The sequence below is a fragment of the Syngnathoides biaculeatus genome, chromosome 8, assembly GCF_019802595.1.
Source record: "Syngnathoides biaculeatus isolate LvHL_M chromosome 8, ASM1980259v1, whole genome shotgun sequence".
Taxonomy (NCBI): domain Eukaryota; kingdom Metazoa; phylum Chordata; class Actinopteri; order Syngnathiformes; family Syngnathidae; genus Syngnathoides; species Syngnathoides biaculeatus.
Window position 1 is genome coordinate 31529584 of NC_084647.1, and position 22327 is coordinate 31551910.

General features: G+C 46.7%; 1 protein-coding gene across 17 annotated transcripts in view; it reads left to right on the plus strand.

The window, feature by feature from the left end:
* The first annotated feature begins 391 nt into the window (after nucleotides 1–391).
* Nucleotides 392–22327, plus strand: part of nlk2 (nemo-like kinase, type 2) — a 209689-nt gene continuing 187753 nt past the window's right edge. For 14 of the 17 annotated variants that reach the window (XR_009796104.1, XR_009796105.1, XM_061827600.1 and 11 more), the window contains exons 1-3: nucleotides 392–1989; nucleotides 16512–16641; nucleotides 19253–19308. Coding sequence is in view for 12 of the 17 variants with exons in the window: in XM_061827600.1 (XP_061683584.1) it covers nucleotides 1538–1989; nucleotides 16512–16641; nucleotides 19253–19308 (638 nt within the window). In the remaining 5 variants the exon portion in view is untranslated. Of the gene's footprint in view, nucleotides 1990–16511; nucleotides 16642–19252; nucleotides 21646–22327 lie in introns of those variants that run through there. The other 3 variants (XM_061827615.1, XM_061827613.1, XM_061827614.1) reach the window with 3 other exon arrangements.

The window sequence follows — 22327 nt, forward strand, 5'->3', positions numbered from 1 at the left end:
GACGTTGAATCTCTGCACAACTGTGACTCTTTTCAGGAATAGTTTCATTAATTTAATGTGTCTTGTTTTTCGTTCTTGTTAGTGTGTTTGTTCTTCTCGGTTCTCAACATATACAACATGTACGTCGTACCAGACCGACTTTCGGAGACAAATTCCTTGTGTTTTATTGCATTCTTGATCATTAAATCTGATTTTGATGTATTATGTAGGACTAGGTGTTAATATCCCTCTATTCATGCAAATTTCGACTCCGATGAAGCTGCTTCTGATTGATGCTTCATTGCTGTCACGCAGTTCGCTAAAGCCATTGGCCGCCTCAAGTGTCAATCAAAAATATAGCTTACGTCACGACATTGCCGTCGCCAATTGGTTGACCGCCCCCCATAATCTCACTGTCCATTTATACAGAGTTTCGGGTCACCATATTGGCTAAAGTGTTTATTATTACGTTACTCGGTGGTTAACAACCTGTCATACCGGGGACAGGTTGTCGTTGTGTGCCACACGTGTAGGTCTGTCACGGTGCATTCGTGTTCCGTCGATGACAGCAGGACTCCGCGACACGTTCTGGACAGAAAGGAGGGATTACTGTTTTGTTTTGGAAACATTGACAGCCAGGAGCTAGCACTAAACTGTCACAGTCACTACCGCGGTGGTCTTTTCCACTTTCGATTGTCCCCATGCAAGTTTTTTGACGGATTTCACTTTTTCTCCAGACCACTCAGTGGTTCTGGCTGGACTATAAGGACAGTGTTACAAAAGTCAAGTCTGTTGATGGGGAAGTCAATTGCCTCTTCTGCTATTTTGAGTAATGCTTGATGCTCGTTCGCTGTCAAAACGAGTATTTCTGAGAAACCGCCCGGCTCTGCAGTTGAGTGTAATATGTGAGTGACGTGGGTCAACGAGGCCTGGGCCTGCTTGGGCGAGGATCAGCAACCGAGAATTAGGGCTCGGAGATTACCACTGTTTATTTGCATAGTACCTCTTTGGTCCACACGCTTCCGAGGAAAGGGAGCCTTTCAATTGCAATAATTGATGCCATTTCTAAGCAGCCAAGAGCCGAGGTGGCGAGAACAGCAACACGGCTGGACCAGAGCGTCTGTCAAACTTGGACAGTTCGAAAAAGATGAGAGCTCGGTTTCCAATGTGACAAGGGTCAGCGCACACTCTAAGCAAGAAGCAGACTTTCACCAGATGGGAGGGGGTGCCAGCACTATCATGAGGGACATTTAGGCCCAGCGTTTTTATTTATTGAGGGGTGGGCGGGTTGTTTTCTTTGACTTCTTTTGGTTTTTCATTGTTAGTAATAGGTATAGGTGCTTAAAAAAACTTGGGTTGTCATTTTCACGTCATTTATCCCTCCCTGCCATCCAAATTGTTTGGATTTGAATCAGTTCCTTGTTGAACCAGAATTGAATGATTGCCTGAATCTAAACCCCCAGTATTGCTATGGTTATGTTCCCTAGAAGTTTCATTGATCGTTCTATTGGTGCCTGGTAGCCACTATCATTCAACTAAGCAGTATCTCTATTAGTGAATGACTCTTAATGGCACAACAGCTTCAAATGTTACAAAAATGATGGCTGCATACAATGGTGGCTCCTCGGCTGTGGCTGCTCATCACCCTCATCACCACCCCCAGCAGCAGCATCTCCCGCCTCCACACATCCATCAACACCACCACATGGGCCAGAATCTATTGCAGCACCCAGGCTCCGCCGCTGCCATTCACACCATCCAGCAGCACACCTCCGCTGCCTCTGCCGCTGTGATGCTAAACCCCGGTCAGCAGCAACCTTACTTCCCATCTCCGGCCCCTGGACAGGCTCCTGGGCCTGCAGCAGCAGTTCCTCCTCCCCAAGTTCAAGCTGCCGCTGTCAAAGCTCACCATCACCACCATCAGCAGCACACACACCACCTGCAACACCAACAGCAGCTTGATATAGAGCCTGACAGGCCTATCGGTTATGGTGCGTTTGGGGTTGTCTGGTAAGTACACATTGTTAAAGTAATTTTATTAACATGGGGTGCAAATTGTGCGCTACTGTGTAGTCTCTTCCACTACAAGAATGTAAAAAATACACTGATTGAGCCCCTCTCATTAACAGTCACGATGTTCAGAGCCTTGGTTTGACTTTTTTTTTTTTGCTCACCACCCACTGTGGCAAGTGGTTTCTCAGAGTTCCTAGCAACTCAGTTTTTTCACTAGCCAGAATTTTAATGTTGGATAATAATGTTTAATGTGATTATAGCTTAATGAAATAACTTCATTTTACAACCCTTTTAAATGTAATTCACCCCTGTGGACAACCGAGACAAGACTTGATAAATGTTTAACACGACAAAAACATATCAACTTCTGAGTCTGACCTATTAAAGAGACAAAGGCCAGTCTCTTGAAATAGAAAATTAAATATGACATAACATTCATTTTAGTGTCACACTTTAGCTGGGACATGTCTAGAAAATCAATTGATTCACCACAGCAATGGACATACATTCTGCTTTTCATAGGTTTCCAGACACTTTTCTGCAATATCATTTGCAAGTAGTTCCACTCTGTAAAGAGTTGCTGTGACTGAGGGTTATTTTTTTAATGGCTGAAGTGATGAGCTGCTTTATATTGAGGCCCATGCAATCTGTGAGCGGAAGCATGTGGTTGTGGACTGTTTCTGACTCAGTAAAAGGTCTCTTTTACCCATATGACCAGACTGGTTTTATACATGCTGCATTTGGCAGACAAAATATACATTCCAGTTAATCATATCTGGAATTGCCAGTTTTCAACATCCACTTTTTTTTTCAACTTTAAGACATTTTGAAGTCTGTCTTCGCAAATGGTGATATAGTCTCATCTTGTTTGTTGTGTTTTGCTGATGTTTGGATTTTGGTGTTAGCCACTAAATGTGTCCATGTGTGTAATACTTTTTCCCTGTGTTATTTCACATTTTTACATACAACTTAATGTTTGATCTTATTTGTTCTACATTCTTTGTATTTATGAATCACTTGGGGTGTTGTCAACGTCGGCTCAGGTTATTAGGTCAATAGTACTTTATATATTCAGTATATTCAGTGAGAAAAATGTTGACCTGTTAAAATAATTTTAGTTGCTGTGCGTGTGTATATATATATATATATATAATATATATATATATATATATATATATACACACAATTGTAACACGAGTAAGGATAAGCGTACAGAAGATGGATAGATCGATTGATGGATAATGTATGTATTCCCTTGTAGGCCTGATCAATCTTAATGAATGAATCTCTCACGGCTAACTGTATATTTAGTTCAATTCAGTACATCCCTTTCTGTAATAAAGTGAAGAAAATAACAGCTTGATCACCCTGCAATATTGCAAGTTCCCATTTAGAAATCACAAATAAATCATTAAAAAATCATACGTTGTGATTTCTGGATTTTTCTTTTGATATTATCTCTCTCACAGTAAACATGCACCTACGATGAAAATTTCAGACCCCTCCATGATTTCTAAGTGGGAGAAATTGCTATATAGCAGGGTGTTCAAATACTTATTTTCTTTACTGTACATTCAGTTTGTCCCTGTGCTGCTGGGCTCCCTGATACTGAGTGTCCAATGGTATGTTTAATAAAGTCCTGCCCCGCCTCATCACACTTGCTGGTCATTGGTCATTCACCAAGATTCAGAGTTAGTGACAGAATGGTGCAGCAGTTCCATTACTGCTCTTAACCAATTTGCTCACGGCGGTGGCCAAGATCAGTCCAACATATCATCTCATAAATTCATTCAGTTACACCGCCCAGCTCACATTGGAGCCGACCTCTATGGCCCCTCTCTATAGGTGGTGAGCCTATAGGAAGGAAGACCCATGTTACCCTTTTGGGCTGTGCCAGGCCGAGCCTCATGGGTGCAGGCCACCAGGCGCTCGCCTTAGAGCCCCACCACCAGGCCTGGCTCCAGAGAGGGGCTCCGGTGAACCGCGTCCGGGCAAAGGAAACCGAGATCCAATATTTGAACTCGTCACAAGAGTTGTCAACAGATGTCATTTAAAATACCTGTTCATGGAGGTTTGTTTTATTCTTTACTTTTGCTCGTCATCGGGGTTTATGGAGCCGTACTTTGTATGGTCCCTCACCTATAACCTGTTTGCCATGGGTGACCCTACCAGGGGTGTGAAGCCTCAGACAACTTTGCTCCGAGGATTATCGGGACACACAAACCCCTCCACCATGATAAGGTGACGGCTCGAGAAGGGGTTCTCATTATCTGAAACCCAACAATAGATATAAATTATAAATCCACTGGTTTGAACCAAATTCATCTTAAAATGAAAGGTAAAAGTTCAAAGAGGTATTGTCTGGCCTCTGGTTAGAGCTTGGGTGTGAAAGCACCCATTGATCCCTTTTCTGCGGAAAGAAAAGGCCAACGCCACGCTTGGCTCTCTTGCTCTCTTACACTTCGCTTGGCTTTCTCTCAGCCCCTGCTCTCTGGACACTTTTTTGGGTCGTTCACTTGACACTCACTTGACTTGGTGCTCCGTGTTTTGGGGTCTGCTGAGGTCAACCAGGAGCTACAGAGTCTCACCCTCACAGACCCATCAAAAGAGCAGCCTTGACGACCGAGCATATGCGCCTGCTCCAAAATTCCTACGGGCATCCGTTCTTTTGGGCTGAACCCGGTAGCTCAACCCACCTGTCTCGATCTTGTTCAATGCTTATAAGTGCAACCTTGCACCCTACAGATTGGTGCATATTGGGTTAAATTAACAAGAACAGCGAAACCTACTGCGCGTGTGACCATACCACGCTCACTGACCTCCCTTGATGGCACAAGTCAGCTTCCTAAACCACTGTTAATCTGTCTTCGTTTATGTGATACTGTAGTGCAGAGGAAAAGGAGTCGGAGGTGGAGTGTCGAACACAGGAACAAACCTTGTTCTATTGGCAGACCTCAACAGACTATTCGCATAACGGTGGGAACTCACTACTTCCTAACTCCGGAAGTGCAACAACAAAAACAGTCCGTGCGGAACCCAACAACCCAACTCGAGGTCCCGCGGGTGAATTATGTAAACACCACACAAGCCCCACCAGGATTCACCCATACACAAAATCCCCGTGCCGTGGAGGGATGACGACCCGACCCCGGTGGATGTGCACTGCAGGGGCCAAGGTGGCGGGGCCGCACTGTCCATTGATTCAAGGGACAAGGGCCCAGGCAGGGTCGGGGGAACCCCGGCAGGTACAGGGCAAAGGGGGACGACCCCGGCGCGGGAGGAGGGGCAACCCCAAAGGCTGGGCAATGTCCAGGTACGCAGGTTTGACCCTGTCCACAGAAACAGTCTCGGGTCTACCGCCAATGTCCACGAGCAGGCTCTTATCCCCGTGCTCTAGGACCCTGAACAGGCCGTCGTATGGGGGAGAGGGGTGCAGAGGTCCACAGTGGGCATCAAGTCGAATGACACAGGCAACAGGGCAGGCGGACAGCTGTTGCGACATGGGAACTGGCGCGAAATCTTTGGCGGCCTCCAGCAGGGAGGAGCGTTGCCTGGCTGCCGACAAAGGCGCCGTGGCGTCTGGGATGAATTCACCAGGGACCCACAGCGGCTGGCCGTAGACGAGCTCGGCGGATGAGGACATCAGGTCCTTCTTGGGGGCGCATCAGAGGCTGAGCATGACCCACGGGAGCTTATCCAATCAACTGCTGTCCGTCAAGCTGGCACGCTGGGCTGCTTTCATGGAGCAGTGGAACCGCTCCCAGAGACCGTTCGCCTGGGGGTGATAGGCAGTAGTGTGGTGCAGCTTGACCCCCAAACTCGAGGCGACTGCGTTCCAGAGTTCAGAGGTAAACTGAGGAACCACGGTCAGAGGAAAGGTGGGACGGGGTCCCGAAGCGCGCAACCCATGTGCCGATGAACGCCCGGGCCACGTCCAATAACGTCGTCGAGGAGAGGGGAACGGCTTCGGGCGAGCGGGTCGTCCTGTCCACCATGGTGAGCAAGTAGGTAAAACCGTGCGAGGGAGGAAGCGGACCCACCAAGTCGACGTTGACGTGGTCGAACCTCCTCTCGAGGACAGGGCTCTAAGGGGGTTTTTCTGTGGCGATGGACCTTAGTACGCTGACAGGCCAGGCGCGAGTCGACCTAGGCCTGCACATTCTTCTTAAGCCCGCGCCACACGAACTTCTGGGCCACCAGCCTCGCGGATGGTTTCTTGCCGGGGGCGGGAGAGGTTGTGGTCCGCCTCGAAAACAGCCCGCTGCCAGTTCGCTGGGACCAGCGGCCGAGGCTGGCCAGCCGAGAGGTCGCACAGCAACGTGACGCCCGAGTCACCAACAGCGACTTCCTCCACGTGCAAACCCGTGTCAGAAGTCTTGAGGGCCTGCACCCTGGGGTCCGAGATCTGGTCTGCGCGCATGCGGGAGTCATCGAGACCCAGATGCACAGTGCCGACGACCACTGGGGAGAGGCAGTCCGCGACCATATTGGATTTGCCGGCGATGTGTTGGATGTCCGTAGTGTACTCTGAGATGAACGACAGTTGGCGTTGCTGGCGGGCAGACCACGGCTCGACCACCTTGGACGTGGCGAAAGTGAGGGGTTTATGGTCCACATAAGCCGTGAACTTACGGCCTTCCAATAGGGAACAGAAGTGGGGGATCGCCAGCCAGAGGCCGAGGCGCTCCCTATCGAATGTGCTGTATTTGCGTTCCCTGGGGACCAGCTGATGGCTGAAAAAGGCAACTGTTCGAATGAATACTGCCCCAACGGTGTAGTCCAATGCGTCAGTAGTGAGAGCGACGGGGGCCCCGTGGGACGGGTGGGCTAGCATAGCGGGACGACTCAGCACGGCCTTCGTAACCTCGAAGGCTTCCACCCTCTCGTCCGTCCATTCAATGTCCTGGTTGGGTGCCTTGCCTTAAAGAGCCTCATACAGCTGGCACATGGTATGGGCAGCCCGGCGGATGAACCGGTGGTAGAAAGTCAGCATTCCCAGAAACTCCCGCAGCCCCCGACCCGAGCGAAGTCGGGGAAAAGCGAAGACGGTCTCCAGCTCTGCCGGAAGGGGGGCGGCGCCGTTCTTGTCGATGAGATGTCCGAGGAACTGGATGGAGGGCACCCCGAAAACACATGTCGCCAGGTTGATGATCAGGCCATGCTGCTCGGGTCTTGCGAAGAGGTCGCGGAGCTGCATCAGATGTTCTTCTTCCGAGGCGCTGGCGACGAGGATGTCATCCAAATAGACGAACACAAAGGGCAAGTCTCTGAGCACAGAATCCATTAAACGTTGGAAAGATTGGGTTGCGTTTTTTAGACCAAACAGCATCCTCAGGAACTCAAACAGGCCAAACGGTGTGATTGCAGCGGTCTTGGGAACGTCTGAAGGGTGCACGGGAACCTGGTGATACCCGTGCACCAGGTCGACTTTGGAGAACAGGATTTTGCCCGCCAGGTGGGCCAAGAAGTCCTGAATGTGTGGAACAGGGTAGCGGTCGGGCGTAGTGGCGTCGTTAAGGCGGCGGTCGCCACCCGCCACTCGATTTAGGGACGATGTGTAGCGGCGAGGCCCACTGGCTATCGGAGCGGCGGACGATGCCCAGGCGCTCCATATTGGCAAACTCGGATATAGCAACTGCTCGCTTCTCGGGGTCGAGCCGTCGGGCTCTAGCGTGAATCGGGGGGCCCTTGTTCTCAATGTGGTGGTCGACCCCATGTTTAGTTTGAGAGTGAACCATTTGAGAGTGAACTGGAGAGACCGCCATAAGTTGCCTCATTGCGGAGAAAGTCAGTGCATCCACCAGACGGCCCTACTTAACGTCCACCAGCAGCCCGTGGGCACAAAAAAAAAATCAGCGCCGAGGAGAGGGAACGAGACGTCGGCAGTGGCAAAGTGTGAATCGCTGACCCCGGATACACAAGTCCACAGTCTTTATGCCATCAGAGCGGATAGGGGAGCCATTAGCGGACACTAGGGGTGGCCCTTGAGTCCCACCAGCGGCGTTCTTCGCAGTGGCAGTCAGGACGCTCCTCTGGGCACTGGTGTCACAAAGGAATTTGCGCCCGGAAAGGGTGTCCTTGACGAACAGCAGCCGGCTCTTCGCGCCCGTGCTCACGGCCGCTCCGGAGCGCGGGCTTTGGTATTTCCCGACGCGTCGAAGTTGCAAGGGGCGCAGCCCCTCTTTGCTTTCGCGCCACAACGGGCGTGGAAGTAGCACAAGCCTGTGCCAGCGCGGCTGTCGGTGGCGATGGGGCCCCTGCTGGATGGCCCCCCCCACGCTCGGGGGCGAGTCACTGCGCGCCGGGGCCAGCACCTTAGGGGAGAAGCGCTGGGTGGCCAGGAAGAAACGGTCGGCCTCCTCAGCCAGATGCTGGTGCTCAGTGACAGTACTGTTAGCGAGCGCCGTCTGAACATGCGGCGGCATGTGTCTGAGAAACAGTTCCATGAAAATAAAATTGGGCTCCTCCGTGCCCTGCATGTTTAGCATCATTTCCATGAGCTCGGAAGGTTTGCTGTCCCACAGTCCATTAATAGCCAAAAGACGTCGACCTCAAGCAGGTGCGCCTTGAGCCCAGCATATTTATCTCGGGGCGGGGGAGATGTGATGAAACTCACTGCTCTGGCTGCTGTTGAGCTTTCGAGGGCTGAAACAACGTGATAATAATGTGCGGAATCGTCGGAGATCCCGTGGAGGGCGAATTGAGCCTCCGTTTGCGCGAACCACGCTGCCGCAGACGTCTCCCAAAATTCCGGCAATTTGAGGATGGTGGTTGCCATGTTCAGTTCAGTCACGGAAACGCCGGGACTGACGTCGGGGTCACCAGTGTAGCGCCGAGGAAAAGGAGTCGGAGGCGGAGAGTTGAACACAGGAACAAACCTTGTTTTATTGACAGACATCAACAGACCACTCGCATAACGGCGGGAACTCACGACTTCCTCCGGAAGTGCAACAACAAAAACAGTCCGTGCGGAACCCAACAACCCAACTCGAGGTCTCGTGGGTGAATTATGTAAACACCACAATTCATCATATTATCTTGTTTGTGGTAGATTCAACTGTTAGTTCCTATTAAAACTCCTATAAAATTCACAGTGTGCATTCTCATTTTGTATTTGAGTGAGGAGAATTGATGAGACGTTGTAACGGAGAATGTAAATGGGTTTATTGTAGCAAACCTTCAAGGGTTTGTTTTACAAGTAATGAAAAGCAAAAGGTTTCTCGTCATTTTTCTTCAGTGTTAATGCACAGAAAACATGTGACGTGGTGCCCCATAAATCAAAAATTTGATTTACAACGCGTAAGCTAAAAATTGTCAAACCAGAAGTGACTCGGGCATCACACCGATTCCATTCAAAATTTCATCTGGTAATCATTACATCCCGAAAACATGCATTAATTGTAGACTCTAAATATCCTATAGGCGTGACTGCTACGTTTTTTAATTTTTTTTAATATGTGACCTGCTATTGGCTGGCAACGGTTCAGGGTGTTCCCCGCCTCCTGCCCGAAGACAGCTGGGATAAGCAGCACTCCTGCGACCCTTTTGAGGATGAGCGGCTCAACAGATGGATGGATAAATGTGTATTATGTTGGGTAGACCTGAGCTAAGGCTCTCGTGAGTGAAGTAGCCAAAATGTTCTCTTCACCGCTGGCGACGTTTAAAACGTCAGTACCTTTCTCCGAGTTGTGTGTTTTAGTCCCCAAATAATACAGGAAAGTTAAACCAGATAATCATAAGCATAACCACAGAGGTGCACACTATTCAGGGACAAGGTTGAAGGCCTTCTCAAAGTCCACAAAACACATGTAGACTGGTTGGGCGAACTCCCACGCACCTTCGAGAAACCTGCCGAGCGTGAAGAGCTGGTCCACTGTTCCACGGCCAGGACGATAACCACATTGGATTTGAGATTCGACTTCCCGACGGACCCTCCTCCCCAGCACCCCTGAAAAAGATCTTACCAGGGAGGCTGATGAGTGTGATCCCCCTGTCATTGGAACACACCCTCCGGTCTCCATTCTTAAAAAGGGGGACCACCACCCCAGTCTGCCAATCCAGAGGCACTGTCCCTGATGTCCACGCGATGTCGCAGAGGCGTATCAACCAGGACAGCCCCACAACATCCAGAGCCTTGAGGAACTCCGGACAAATCTCATCCACGCCCAGGGCCCTGCCACGAAGGAGCTTTTTAACCACCTCGGTGACCTCAACCCCAGACATAGAAGAGCCCGGCTCAGAGAACCTAGATTCAGCCTCCTCATTGGAAAGCATAATGGTGGAATTGAGGAGGTCTTCGAAGTATTCTCCCCACTGACTCACAACATCCCGAGTTGCGGTCAGCAGAGCCCCATCCCTTCTATAAACAGTCTTGAAGGTGCACTGCTTCCCCCTCCTGAGACGCTGGACAGATAGCCAGAATTTCCTCAAAGCCCTCTTGAGGTCGTTCTCCATGGCTTCACCGAACTCCTCCCATGCCTGTGATTTTGCCTCAGTGACCACCGAAGCTGCATTCCGGTTGGCCAGCCGGTACCTGTCAGTTGCCACGGGTGTCCCACAGATTGCCCGAAAGGACTCCTTCTTCAGCTTGACAGCCTCCCTCACTGGTGTCCACCAATGTGTTCCGGGGTTCCCGCCACGACAGGCACCGACCACCTTACGCCCACAGCTCCGCCGGCCGCCTCAGCAATGGAGTTGCGGAACATAGTCCACTCGGACTCAATGTCCCCCACCTCCCCTGGAACGTGAGCAAAGTTATTTCGGAGAAGGTAGTTCAAATTCCCTCTGAGAGGGAAATCTGACAACCTTTCCCAGGAGACCCTCACAATACGTTTAGGCCTGCCACATCGGACCGGCATCCTCCTCCACCATCGGAGCCAACTCACCACCAGGTGCTGATCAGTTGACAGCTCCGCCCCTCTCTTCACCCGAAGGTCCAAGACATGCAGTTGCAAGTCCGATAACATAACGACAAAGTCGATCATCGAACTGCGGCCTCGGGTGTCCTGGTGCCAGGTGCACATATGGACACCCTTTTGCCTGAACATTGTGTTTGTTATGGACAATCCGTAATGAGCACAGAAGTCCAGTAACAGAACACCACTCGGGTTCTGATCGGGAGGGGGGGGGGCTGTTCTTTCCAACCACGCCCTTCCAGGTCTCACTGTCATTGCCCAGGTTGGCATTGAAGTCCCCCACCGGAACAATGGGAGTCTCCAGAGGAAACGCTCTCCAGCACTCCCTCTAAGGACTCCAAAAAGGCAAACAGGGTGGGTACTCTGAACTGCTGTTCGGTGTATAGGCACAAACAACAGTCAGGACCTCTCTCCCTGCCTGAAGGTGGAGGGAAGCTACCCTCTGATCCACTGGGGTAAACCCCAACATACATGACCTGAGCCGGGGGGGCACTAAGTATGCCCACACCTGGGTCTCTCACTGTGGGGAACTCCAGAGTGGAACAGAGTCCAACCCCTCTCAAAAGGAGTGATACCAGAGCCCAAGCGGTGCGTAGAGGCGATTCTGACAATATGTAGTTGGAACTTATTGACCTCACACAGTAACTCGGACTCCTTCCCTGCCAAAACATTAAAGGTACTTCTCAAAAGTCATAAAACTGTTACACAGCAGCACAAACTTGTCCGCGAAGGTCTGATTGACCCCACGGCAGACATCACTGTTATGTCACCCACCGTGTTCGATCAACTTCCGACATTGCTCCAAATCAGTAGATGGAACTTTCAACTGCAACGCTGCACAGTAACTAGCCACACATTTTCAGCGACTTAACACCTTGACTATGCTCCACCGGACAATTGGCCCCATGATGTTAGTCCATCTATGTGTCTCCAATTGAATCCGTCCCCTTGTTCAACAGCCAAGACCTCCTCTGCTGTTTCAAGCTATTAACTGATTACAAAAGTCTTCAACTGTGGCCGAAGGTAGAACAAGTTTTACCAACACCAACTCGGGAACTGTCCTTAGACCGGTGCATGGTGTACGACCCCTCGGTGGACGGGGACTTGTCAGGCCACACTCCTTCAAGTGATGACACCCACATTGAGAACACCACAGTGTCACCTGTTAGCCACCTCCCCACTGCTGAATCAGCTGAGAGAACTCTACATGTTTCTCTGCCATCTTGTCCAACCACATCATGACGAAATCTAATGCCCCAATGTTGCTGACAACCCGTCAGATTTTTCGTACCATTACCTTAGCATCACCTTATACCAAATGTACGACCAAGACAAGTGCATCATAGCCTACAAGAGCAACCCTCTAACTGGTCCAAAGCTTAAATACTCTGACTGTGATTGGTCTCCAAGGTCTGGGCCATCAAACATTTCTCCAATAGTATTGGGGCCAAAAAGTGACCCTTGACTCGAACCACCATCTGCTTACCATCCTTCACAACCAACGCATCAGAAAAGGGACTTTCACCAATGCTTGTATTGCAGGGAAGCGCATGGTATTGCAAAGCTACGTTGAGGTCCGCTTTTCCAAAAGACAGACTCCCTTGGCAGCGGACTGCCATAATTGTCTATCTTCAAACCCACAGAACCCTCCCACTCCAGTATTACTCCTGCCTGTTTTCACGTGCCATCGTTATTTTGATGACATTGTGTGCAGTGACATGATAACGGCTTGTGTGGAGGGCTGTTCTTTCCTCCACCAAAGCAGCTGCAAACTGGCGGTGGAATTGCATGGATCAGTGATATGTCTTGCGATCCACAATTTGTATTGGGTCTGCATTTCTCCCAATATGCTGAAATTGCAGGGATTCCAATAACCTTCACCTTAGCAGTGAAACAAAACCACCACCTATCTGCACCGCCTCAAACTTCACATGTCTCTCATTCACCTGCCACTTGCCGACGTTGCAGCATAATGGGTTCCTCACGTCGGGACAAAAATGGGTCAAACACCGCAATTACATGCAACCATCTAGTTAATTAGAACAACATGCAGACCTACTGGAAGAAAGTCCAAGGTCAGTCTCTCCTTCCAGGACCTAAAAAATTTTTAATGGCTTAAATGAGTCTTTAGCAAAGAAAGGCGCCCTTTAATTGCATCCATGGGAGTTTGACGCCTCATGGCTTCTCACCTCACCCAACCCATTGGTGACTATATTCTTGTATTGTCGGGCCGCCTCCTTCGCACCTGAGCTCCAGATCATGCACTCCTGGTCCGCAGCAGATAACATCTTAATAGCCCTGGTCAGTCTTGGTTCCTGCATTACTTTCAGCCTCAACTACCTGCTTTATCGAAAGACTCAGAATTTCGAGGACCTTTTGAACAAGTGCTCAAATGCGTAAACCAAAATTTTCCGCAGGAAACGAACGACTGAAGCCAAACCTAACCCCATACAGACTCGGGGAGGAGGTCCTCCTTGACCTAAATGGCCCCCAAGACCAATCCATCACCTTTTGAATCTAGACAAGGATTCACCTGTCCTCAACATTAGAACCTTTAATTGGCACCTTCCCTCTTCCCTTGTTTGATGAGTTGGGTTGTTCATCTTACTGCTGTGCTCCTAGGTGCTAAAAGAAGCTAGCTACCTCGTTTTTCTTTCTCCTCCATAGAGCCATGTGCTTTCTAATTTAGCTTTTTGTTTGACTTTTATTGAGAACTCTACACCTAATTAATGTTAACCCTTAGTTTTATCTTATTACATGCCCCATATTACTAGTGTCACTGTCATCCCAATATACAAACCTATGCTCATCCATCCACATGAGTCAACCATGACACCGACACCTATAGGAAGATATAGGCAGATCTTAAGCAGTTCCCATGAATAATTGTTATAGCCATAAGCGGGGGTGTTATGGACTGTTACATTTTAGTAACTGCATTGTTGTGTGTATTCCTGCCAACTGTGCCATCTTGCAACAAGATGTCACCTAGATCTGACACTGAGCTGGATCAAGCCGACAAAGGAGTGCTATATATAATGGACATGCAATTAAAGATGACACCGAGCACCCCCAGTCTCATGCTGTTCCCCAAACCTGCCTCGCCTGCCCCGCTGAGCCAGTCTGCATACACAGGAGATCTTAAAAAAAGCCTTGTCTATGTATCAAAGGGGAAGCATGGCAAATTTAAGTTTCACATGCTGACTTTGAATGAATTACAAGCCAGTCCCAAGTACCCTAAAAGCTGAGACACAGACAACTAGTTTCTCACTCGTTCAACCAACCTTTTTGGGTACCTGGGAAAACTCCTTGGGGATGGAAGATTGAAGCACATATTCGCTGCGAGCGTCTTGCGAGCGTTGACAAACGTGCTCCAGCCATCCTGCCTGAGAACCATTTGCATTGCTGCTCCTTTTTTTGCTTTTTCCTTTCAGCCCAATCTATCTGTTCCCCATGCAGACTGGACCGGCCAAATGTTCTGAAGCTCGGCAGCCTGCCTAAATTGTGTTCCACACACGGAAGTTCAAATATTGCTCTCCAAAAAAAAAATACAGATTAATGCACATTTTGGTTCAAACTAACAAGAACAGGAACCCCCAGTTATATGCATTGCCATCCAATGCTCACGCTCACCCTCACATCAGAAGTTAGTTTCCATTGGAGTCTGTCCTTTTTTCCTGGATTATTCCTCTGTAGGTTTCTATGTTAGATCCCATTAAATTTCCAATAGAAATTCACTATCTTATCATTTTTGTATGTTTGGGTTCAGTAAAACACCTCTGGGTATTGAGAATGCTTTTCTAATTCATCTAGCAAACTTCAAATTACGAGACTGAGGAAAAAGGTTTGTCGTCACCTTGTTTTTAAGTTTTATACATCTATGAAGTGAGGTAATTAGTTAGGTAAAGTGAGACAAAATAGCTTGATTTGTAACGCTGAAACTTAAAATTGTGCTAATCTATAAGTAACGCAGATGCTTCCATCTCATTCTTTTCTCCTAAATTAATTGCTTAACCCTCATATAACCTACAGATGCAGATGATATGTTGGTGCTACATTTAGAATAGCTAAATTGTAGTTTGGCTGCATGATCTCCCTAAAGTACTCTAAAGTTTGCACGCTTCCTTCTAGATCAGGGGTGTCAAACTAACTTTTGTTGAGGGCCACATTATAGTTATGGTTTGCCTCAGAGAGCCATTATGACTGTGAAACCCTAAAAAATTTTAACCGACTCATCACATTTACATCAATTTATGATCTATTTTTGGAATCAGAAATGAAGTGTAATGAGTTTTGCAACAATTCTTTATGTTTGGTAACGCAAAAATGCTTGTAATATCTCAACGTTATTTGCGGTATGTGACAATTTGAAATTTTGGTACAGATTTTCACAAGAACCATGGAAGTTGACAAACTAGATTTGGCTTTGCGGGCCACATAAAATCCTTTGGCGGGCCGGATATGGCCCCCGGGCCTTGAGTTTGACACCTGTGTTCTAGATGTTCGAGTGACCGTCTTCCTGCAGCCAGGGATTTTCTTTCCTTTGCCATCTGTTTTAGTTGACTGATCCCATATGAGGTTTACTGATGGGTGCTTTGAAAAAGGGTTGCAGCATGAATGCTCTTACTTTTACCTTCTATGCTCCTCACAAGGCTTTAATTTTGGTACCCCTGGATTTAAAGGTTGTTTGACTCATAAGTGGAAAGGTGGTCCAAACCTGACCATATTATATATCGGATGGTTGACTCCTCTTCCACCCACAGGAAGTTAATAATAATAATAGTAAGTAAGTTTCTTTCGACTTGTCCCTTTCTCAGATGAACGCATATATATGTTTGGCACAATTTTTACTTCGGATGCCCTTCCTGATACAACCCTTCTAATAATAATAATAATAATAATAATCTCAATCCATTTCTTCATGAAATGGAGTGGAATATATGATTTGTAGTGTGACCCCATCGAGCAACTTTTTTTCCTTCAAGTGTGATGAGGATTATTTTTTTGATTTGCACCAAGCTCTCATACATTCCTCTCCGGTCTACATTGTTTACCATGAGTGCTTGCTGCTAGGCAGAGTGCAGAGGTCTCTGTCATAATCTTCCACATTTGTGAAGGAAAAAATCTGCATGTGCCAGGCAAGCCCAAATGGCTGTTTGTTAAAGGCAAACTTGCTCATAAAGTCTTCAGGAAGAGGAATTATAAAATGTGTGTCAGAAAAGGTTGACTGTATTTGAAATCCAAACTACCAACTGTAAACTTCCCCTTCAACGTAATCCCCCTGATCTAACACATTTAATAAACCATCTCCGGAGGTGCTCTATTTAAAAAAAAAACAAACAAACAAAAACTGTCTCTCTGTCTCTCTCTGTCTGTCTGTCTCTCTCTCTCTCTCTCTCTCTCTCACTCCCTCACTCTCTCTCTTTATATATACAAGGCGTCCCAAAAAAATGTGTGCACACTTTAAATAATTGTAAACTTGATGTCTATTATAATTCAAATAATTCTCAACATGAATTTTTTTTTTTTACAAATATCAATATTTAAAGTGTGTATCCAGTTTTTTGACTTATGCTTGGTAATAAGTTTGTATTCTTCTTCCAGGTCAGTCACAGATCCTAGAGATGGAAAGCGAGTTGCCCTCAAAAAGATGCCAAATGTCTTCCAAAACCTTGTTTCTTGCAAGAGGGTATTTCGAGAACTGAAAATGCTATGTTTCTTTAAACATGAAAATGTAAGTACAGCTAACACACGGAAAATTTTACCTGATCTTTCAAATGTAAAACTCAGCCCATTTGTCTGTAGACCGGGCATTACACCAAAAGTAATAGTGCACAAAGAATAGAAGGGTATGAAAGGAATCAAATTGAAGATCCTCTTAAATTTCTCTTAAATTGATTATAATAAGGCGGCAAGGTGGCTCAGCTGGAAAGCGTTGACCTCCCAGTTCTGAGGTCCAGGGTTCAATCCTGGGCCTTCCTGTGTGGAGTTCGCATGTTGTCCTCATGCTTGCGTGGGTTTTCTTTGGGCATTCTGGTTTCCCCTCACATCCCCAAAACATGCAACATTAATTGGACACTCTAAATTGCCCCTTGGTGTGATTGTGATGTGCTCTGAGATTGGTTGGCAACCCTCCCTCCTCCCCGTTGACAGCAGGGTTAGGCTCCAGCACTCCCGCGACCCTTGTAAGGAAAAGCGGCTAAAAAAATGGATGGGATGGATGATTATAAGCTCATGCATAGCAATTTTTCATACACTACTTCATAAAAATGTTAGAATTGTTAATGCGAGGGCAAAAATGTCAAACGTTCTTCACATATACATCCATACATTTTCTTAGCCGCTTATCCTCACAAGGGTCGCGGGTAGTGCTGGAGCCTATCCCAGCTGTCAACAGGCAGGAGGTAGGGTACATGGAGACAGACCAACAGGCGCACTCACAATCACACTTAGGGGCAATTTAGGGTGACCAATTAATGTTGCATGTTTTTGGACGGTGGGAGGAAACCCATTCAGGCACGGGGAGAACATGCAAACTCCAAACAGGTGGGTGCAGGATTGAACTGTGAGGCCAACGCTTTAACAGGTGAGCCACCGTGCCGCCTCACATATACATTTTACAAGTTACAGTGAAGGAAATAAGCATTTGAACACGCTGCTATATTGAAAGTTCTCCCACTTAGAAATCATGAAGGGGTCTGAAATTTTCACTGTAGGTGCATGTCCACTGTGAGAGAGATAATCTGAAAATAAAAATCCATAAATCACAATGTGTGATTTTTTTTAATGATTTATTTGTGTGATACAGCTGCAAGTAAGTATTTGAACACCTGAGAAAACCAGTGTTAATATTTGGGAAATTAGTCTTTTTTTGCAATTACAGCGGTCAAACGTTTCCTGTAGTAGTTCACCAGGTTTGCACACACTGCAGGAGGGGTTTTGGCCCACTCCTTTACACTTTCTGGGGTGTCGCTGAGAAACACAGAGTTTCAGCTCCCTCCAAAGATTTTCTCTTGGGCTTGGGTCTGGAGACTCATTCGGCCACGCCAGAACCTTGATATGCTTCTTACGGAGCCACTCCTTGGTTTTCCTGGCTGTGTGCTCCGGGTCATTGTCATGGTAAAAGATCCAGTCATGACCCATCTTCTATGCTCTGACTGAGGGAAAGATGTTGTTCCCCAACATCTCACAATACATGGCCGCGGTCATCCTCTCCTTAATACAGTGCAGTTGTCCTGTCCCATGTGCAGAAAAACACCCCCAAAGAATTATGCTACCACCCCCATGCTTCACAGTAGGGATGGTGTTCTTGCGATGGAACTCATCATTCGTCTTCCTCCAAACACAGTTAGTAGAATTATGACAGTTAAATTTTGGTCTCACTTGACCACAAAACTTTCTCCTATGACCCCTCTGTATCATCCAAATAGTCATTGGCAAACTTAAGACGGGCCTTGACATGTGCTGGTTTAAGCAGGGGAACCTTCCGTGCCATGCATGATTTCAAACCATGATGTCTTAGTGTATTACCAACAGTCACCTTGGAAATTGTAGTCCCAGCTCTTTTCACGTCATTGACCAAGTCCTGTTGTTTAGTCCCGGGCTGATTCCTCACCTTTCTAAGGATCATTGAGACCCCACGAGATGATATCTTGCACGGGGCTCCACTACGATTGAGATTGACCATCATGTTTAGCTTCTTCCATTTTCTAGTGATTGCTCCAACTGTGGACCTTTTTTCACCAAGCTGCTTGGCAATTTCTCCGTAGCCCTTTCCAGCTGTGTGGCGTTGTACAATTTTGTCTCTGGTGTCTTCGGACAGCTCTTTGGTCTCGGCCATGTTACAAGTTTGAGTGTTACTGATTATATGGGGTGGACAGGTGTCTTTATGCAGCTAACGACCTCACACAGGTGCATCTGATTAGGGATAATACATGGAGTTGAGGTGGACTTTTAAAGGTGGACTAACAGGTCTTTGAGGGTCAGAATTCTAGATGATAGACAGGTGTTCAAATACTTATTTGCAGCTGTATCACTCAAATAAATTGTTAAAAATCATACATTGTAATTTCTGGATTTTTCTTTTTAGATTATCTCTCACAGTGGACATGCACCTACGATGAAAATTTCAGACCCCTCCATGATTTCTAACTGGGAGAACTTGCAATATAAAAGGGTGTTCAAATACTTATTTTCTTCACTGTATTGTTGACTAAAGACTGATTATTATAGTTTTAGTTTCGCTTGGTAGGGAGGAGCTCGGTTTGGATCCAGTCATCGCACAAACGCTACATTAAAACAGTGGTGCAGATGTGAGCTCAACTATGTGTTAACTCTTTCCTCAGGTGCTCTCTGCTCTTGACATCCTGCAACCTCCACACGTTGACTACTTTGAAGAAATGTATCCTTCACAACAACAATTGCTCTGTTTTTCGTATATGCTACAACTGAAATTTTAAAGGCCGTTATTTTACAGAGGCTTTGTTAACTATCACATAAAGGGCTTGGCATGGTCGGTAAAGGATGGCTTCAAACTGAAGACTGAATCCTATCAGACCTTTTTAACATGTGGGACTGTAGAGGCAGCTGATGGATATTTGCAGGTCAAAGGGAATGCTAACGTTGGTGATAACTGAGGCAAACTCGACCATTGGAGAAGTTTGTTGACACCATGGAGAGGGACATCCGCATGGCTCATGGAATTTTGTTCTAGATTGCATGTACAGCAAATCATTGTTCTCCCATTTTATCTGAATTTGTCAGAATCTAGTGTAATCATGGAGGTAATGGGACACTTGTTAGGGTTGAAATAAATGTATGCTCTGTGGTCAAATTAAACAATGCTATGGCAGACTACAGCCTTTGTTTAACTGGAAATGTTGGATGCGTTTTTTTTGTCAGCAGTTTCACACAGGGTTCGCACGCGGGCCTAAAAGTCCCTAAAAACCCCTAAATTTTCGAAGTGCATTTAGGGGCTCCTAAAAGTCCTTAAAATCCGCGAAAACCGGTAAAGGCCTTAAATTAAAATAAAATCAAAGGGAGAACCTCTACCGCCAAAATTCTCCCTAAAAAATAAATTAAACTTTTGTTTAAAAAAAAATAGCGATCCGTCTGGCGTACAAATCAGCCGGAAATTGTCAACGGAAGTCACCGTGTTGACAACTAGTCGCCATCTTGTCGATATTCCATTGTTTGTTTCCGTGAGTAGGCATTTCACTTCGTCTTCGTTACGACGTAGCGTAGTTCTTTCATCGATCCAACTTGTATCACGGGGAAGTGCATTTTTCAAGAAGCTTGGGTTGAAAGTAAGGAGTTTGGGAGCTGGGTTCGTGGAGATTCAAAGGATCGGCACATGTTTTACTGCCATCTGTGCAAGCAGAGTTACCAGCTTGAAAAGATGGGCATCAAAGCGCTGGAGTCGCACCGGAAAAACAGGAGACACGCTGATTTGGCGAAGACTCTCTCATCTTCCGTTGGTATGAATCTGTTTCTAAAATATCAAGATAGTGAAGCATCAACTTCAGGCAGTGGTACTAGGAGTGCATGCGCACTAGGGATCGCAAAAAAACGCTTACTTTCATAACCGGTTTTAACCGAACAGCTGTGGCAAAAAAACGGTACCATAGTTGTGTTTACATAATTCACCCGCGGGACCTCGAGTTGGGGTGCGGGGTTCCGCACGGACTGTTTTTGTTGTTGCTCTTCCGGAGTGGGTAGTTCACAGAGTTCCCCCCGTTATGCTAGTAGTGTTTTGATGTCTGCCAATAAAACAAGTTTACTCCCATACTTTGGAGCGTTTCCTCGATGCCATGTTTGATGTTTCTTTGATTAACTGAATGTTCTTTTGAGTTCAACTTTACTCTAACAGCGAAAGTTGAAAAAAGTGGAAATGATGTTGAAAAAATAGCGCAATGTGGAGTACCAGAACCGGAAGAAATGATTGGAAATTTTAACCGATTTCGAAAGTCCGATTACGGTTTCGGTTTTAAGAAACCGAAAACCGGTTGTAACCGGTTATTTGTAACCGGTTGCGATCCCTAATGCGCATCTACAGTTGTCCAGCCATCGACTTCAACCAGTCAGTCAGGCTTTATGAACGTAGTTCAATACACGAAGACGGACTCGTTAAAGGCAGAGATCGTGTGGACTTTAAAAGGGATCTGCAGCCATTGCAGTTACAAATCTTGTGAAAATAATTCGAAGGTGTTTGCAGTCATGTTCCCAGACAGTGACATTGCTAAAAACTACCACTGTGGGGAAAGGAAGACTTCGTACCTGGCTACATTTGGCATCGCTTCACACTTTTCATCTCTACTGGCTCAAAGCCAAAAAAGCCAGAATAGAGACTGACATTTCAACGCTTATTGAGAAGGCTGACAGGCTGTGTGAGGAGGCAGAAGAAAAGAGGAATCTGAGGTTTATCGCCGAGGCCAATGCACTCAGAGGCAGAGCAAAGGACAAGAGAGCCACTTTGGCACCTCTGCAGCAACAAATAGAGGAGGCACTGGGTAGGCTCAAGGAGCTAGAGTATGGGTGCTGAAACAGACATCAGTAGAAGACATTTGTGTATATAGTTGCAATTGTAGTTAGAATCTGTTTTTCTGTATACTGTTATGTGAAGATGTTGACAATGGTCATATCAATGAGAACTACCACAAGGGGTGACAGGTGATCACTCTCATAGGTACTGAGATACTGGAACATTTGATGAACCAAGAACGGTTGATGGCACCATTGGGTGAGTCTTTTTTCCTTACTCTTGATTTCCCACGATGCCCCTAAATTTTTCGTGTCGGCCCTAAATTTTTTCCGTGTCAGCCCTAAATTTTTCGTGTCAGCCCCTAAGAATGCCCCTAAAAAGCCCTTAAATTTTTTTGGTCAGACTGAGTATGAACCCTGTCACACCAAAATTAACTATCCATCTCATATAGCTCAACGTATTGTCCTGTATGAACAGAGATCAGAACTGCATTGGCTGTTCTGTTATCATAGTTTTTTTTAAGAGAAAGCAATAGAGAGAACATAAAAAGGAGGCTACCTTGCTGGAATGCGCCTTTATGTGCTTGCGATCAACATATCTGCCACACCTGAATAAAGCGACAAGATGGATGACATCAACGTTCCCTTTAACTTTTTCTGTGTCTGAGCAAACACACTAAGCCCATGAGCACTCCCTTTGGCCACTGTGAGCAACATCAGATGTATACACTGTGGTCAAATCAGTGTCATGCATTGAAGTTACATGACTCATTAAAAGATTCCGATTACAGCATTTACATTCTCATCAGAACATTTTTAAGAACAATTTTGTTTTTGGAAAGTTACAATGAAAATTTCATCAAACCAAAAAGTATTTAATATCCAGAATTATCGAGAGTAAACATAAGCAGCATGTGTAGTTCGTCTTTGCTCTACGTTGC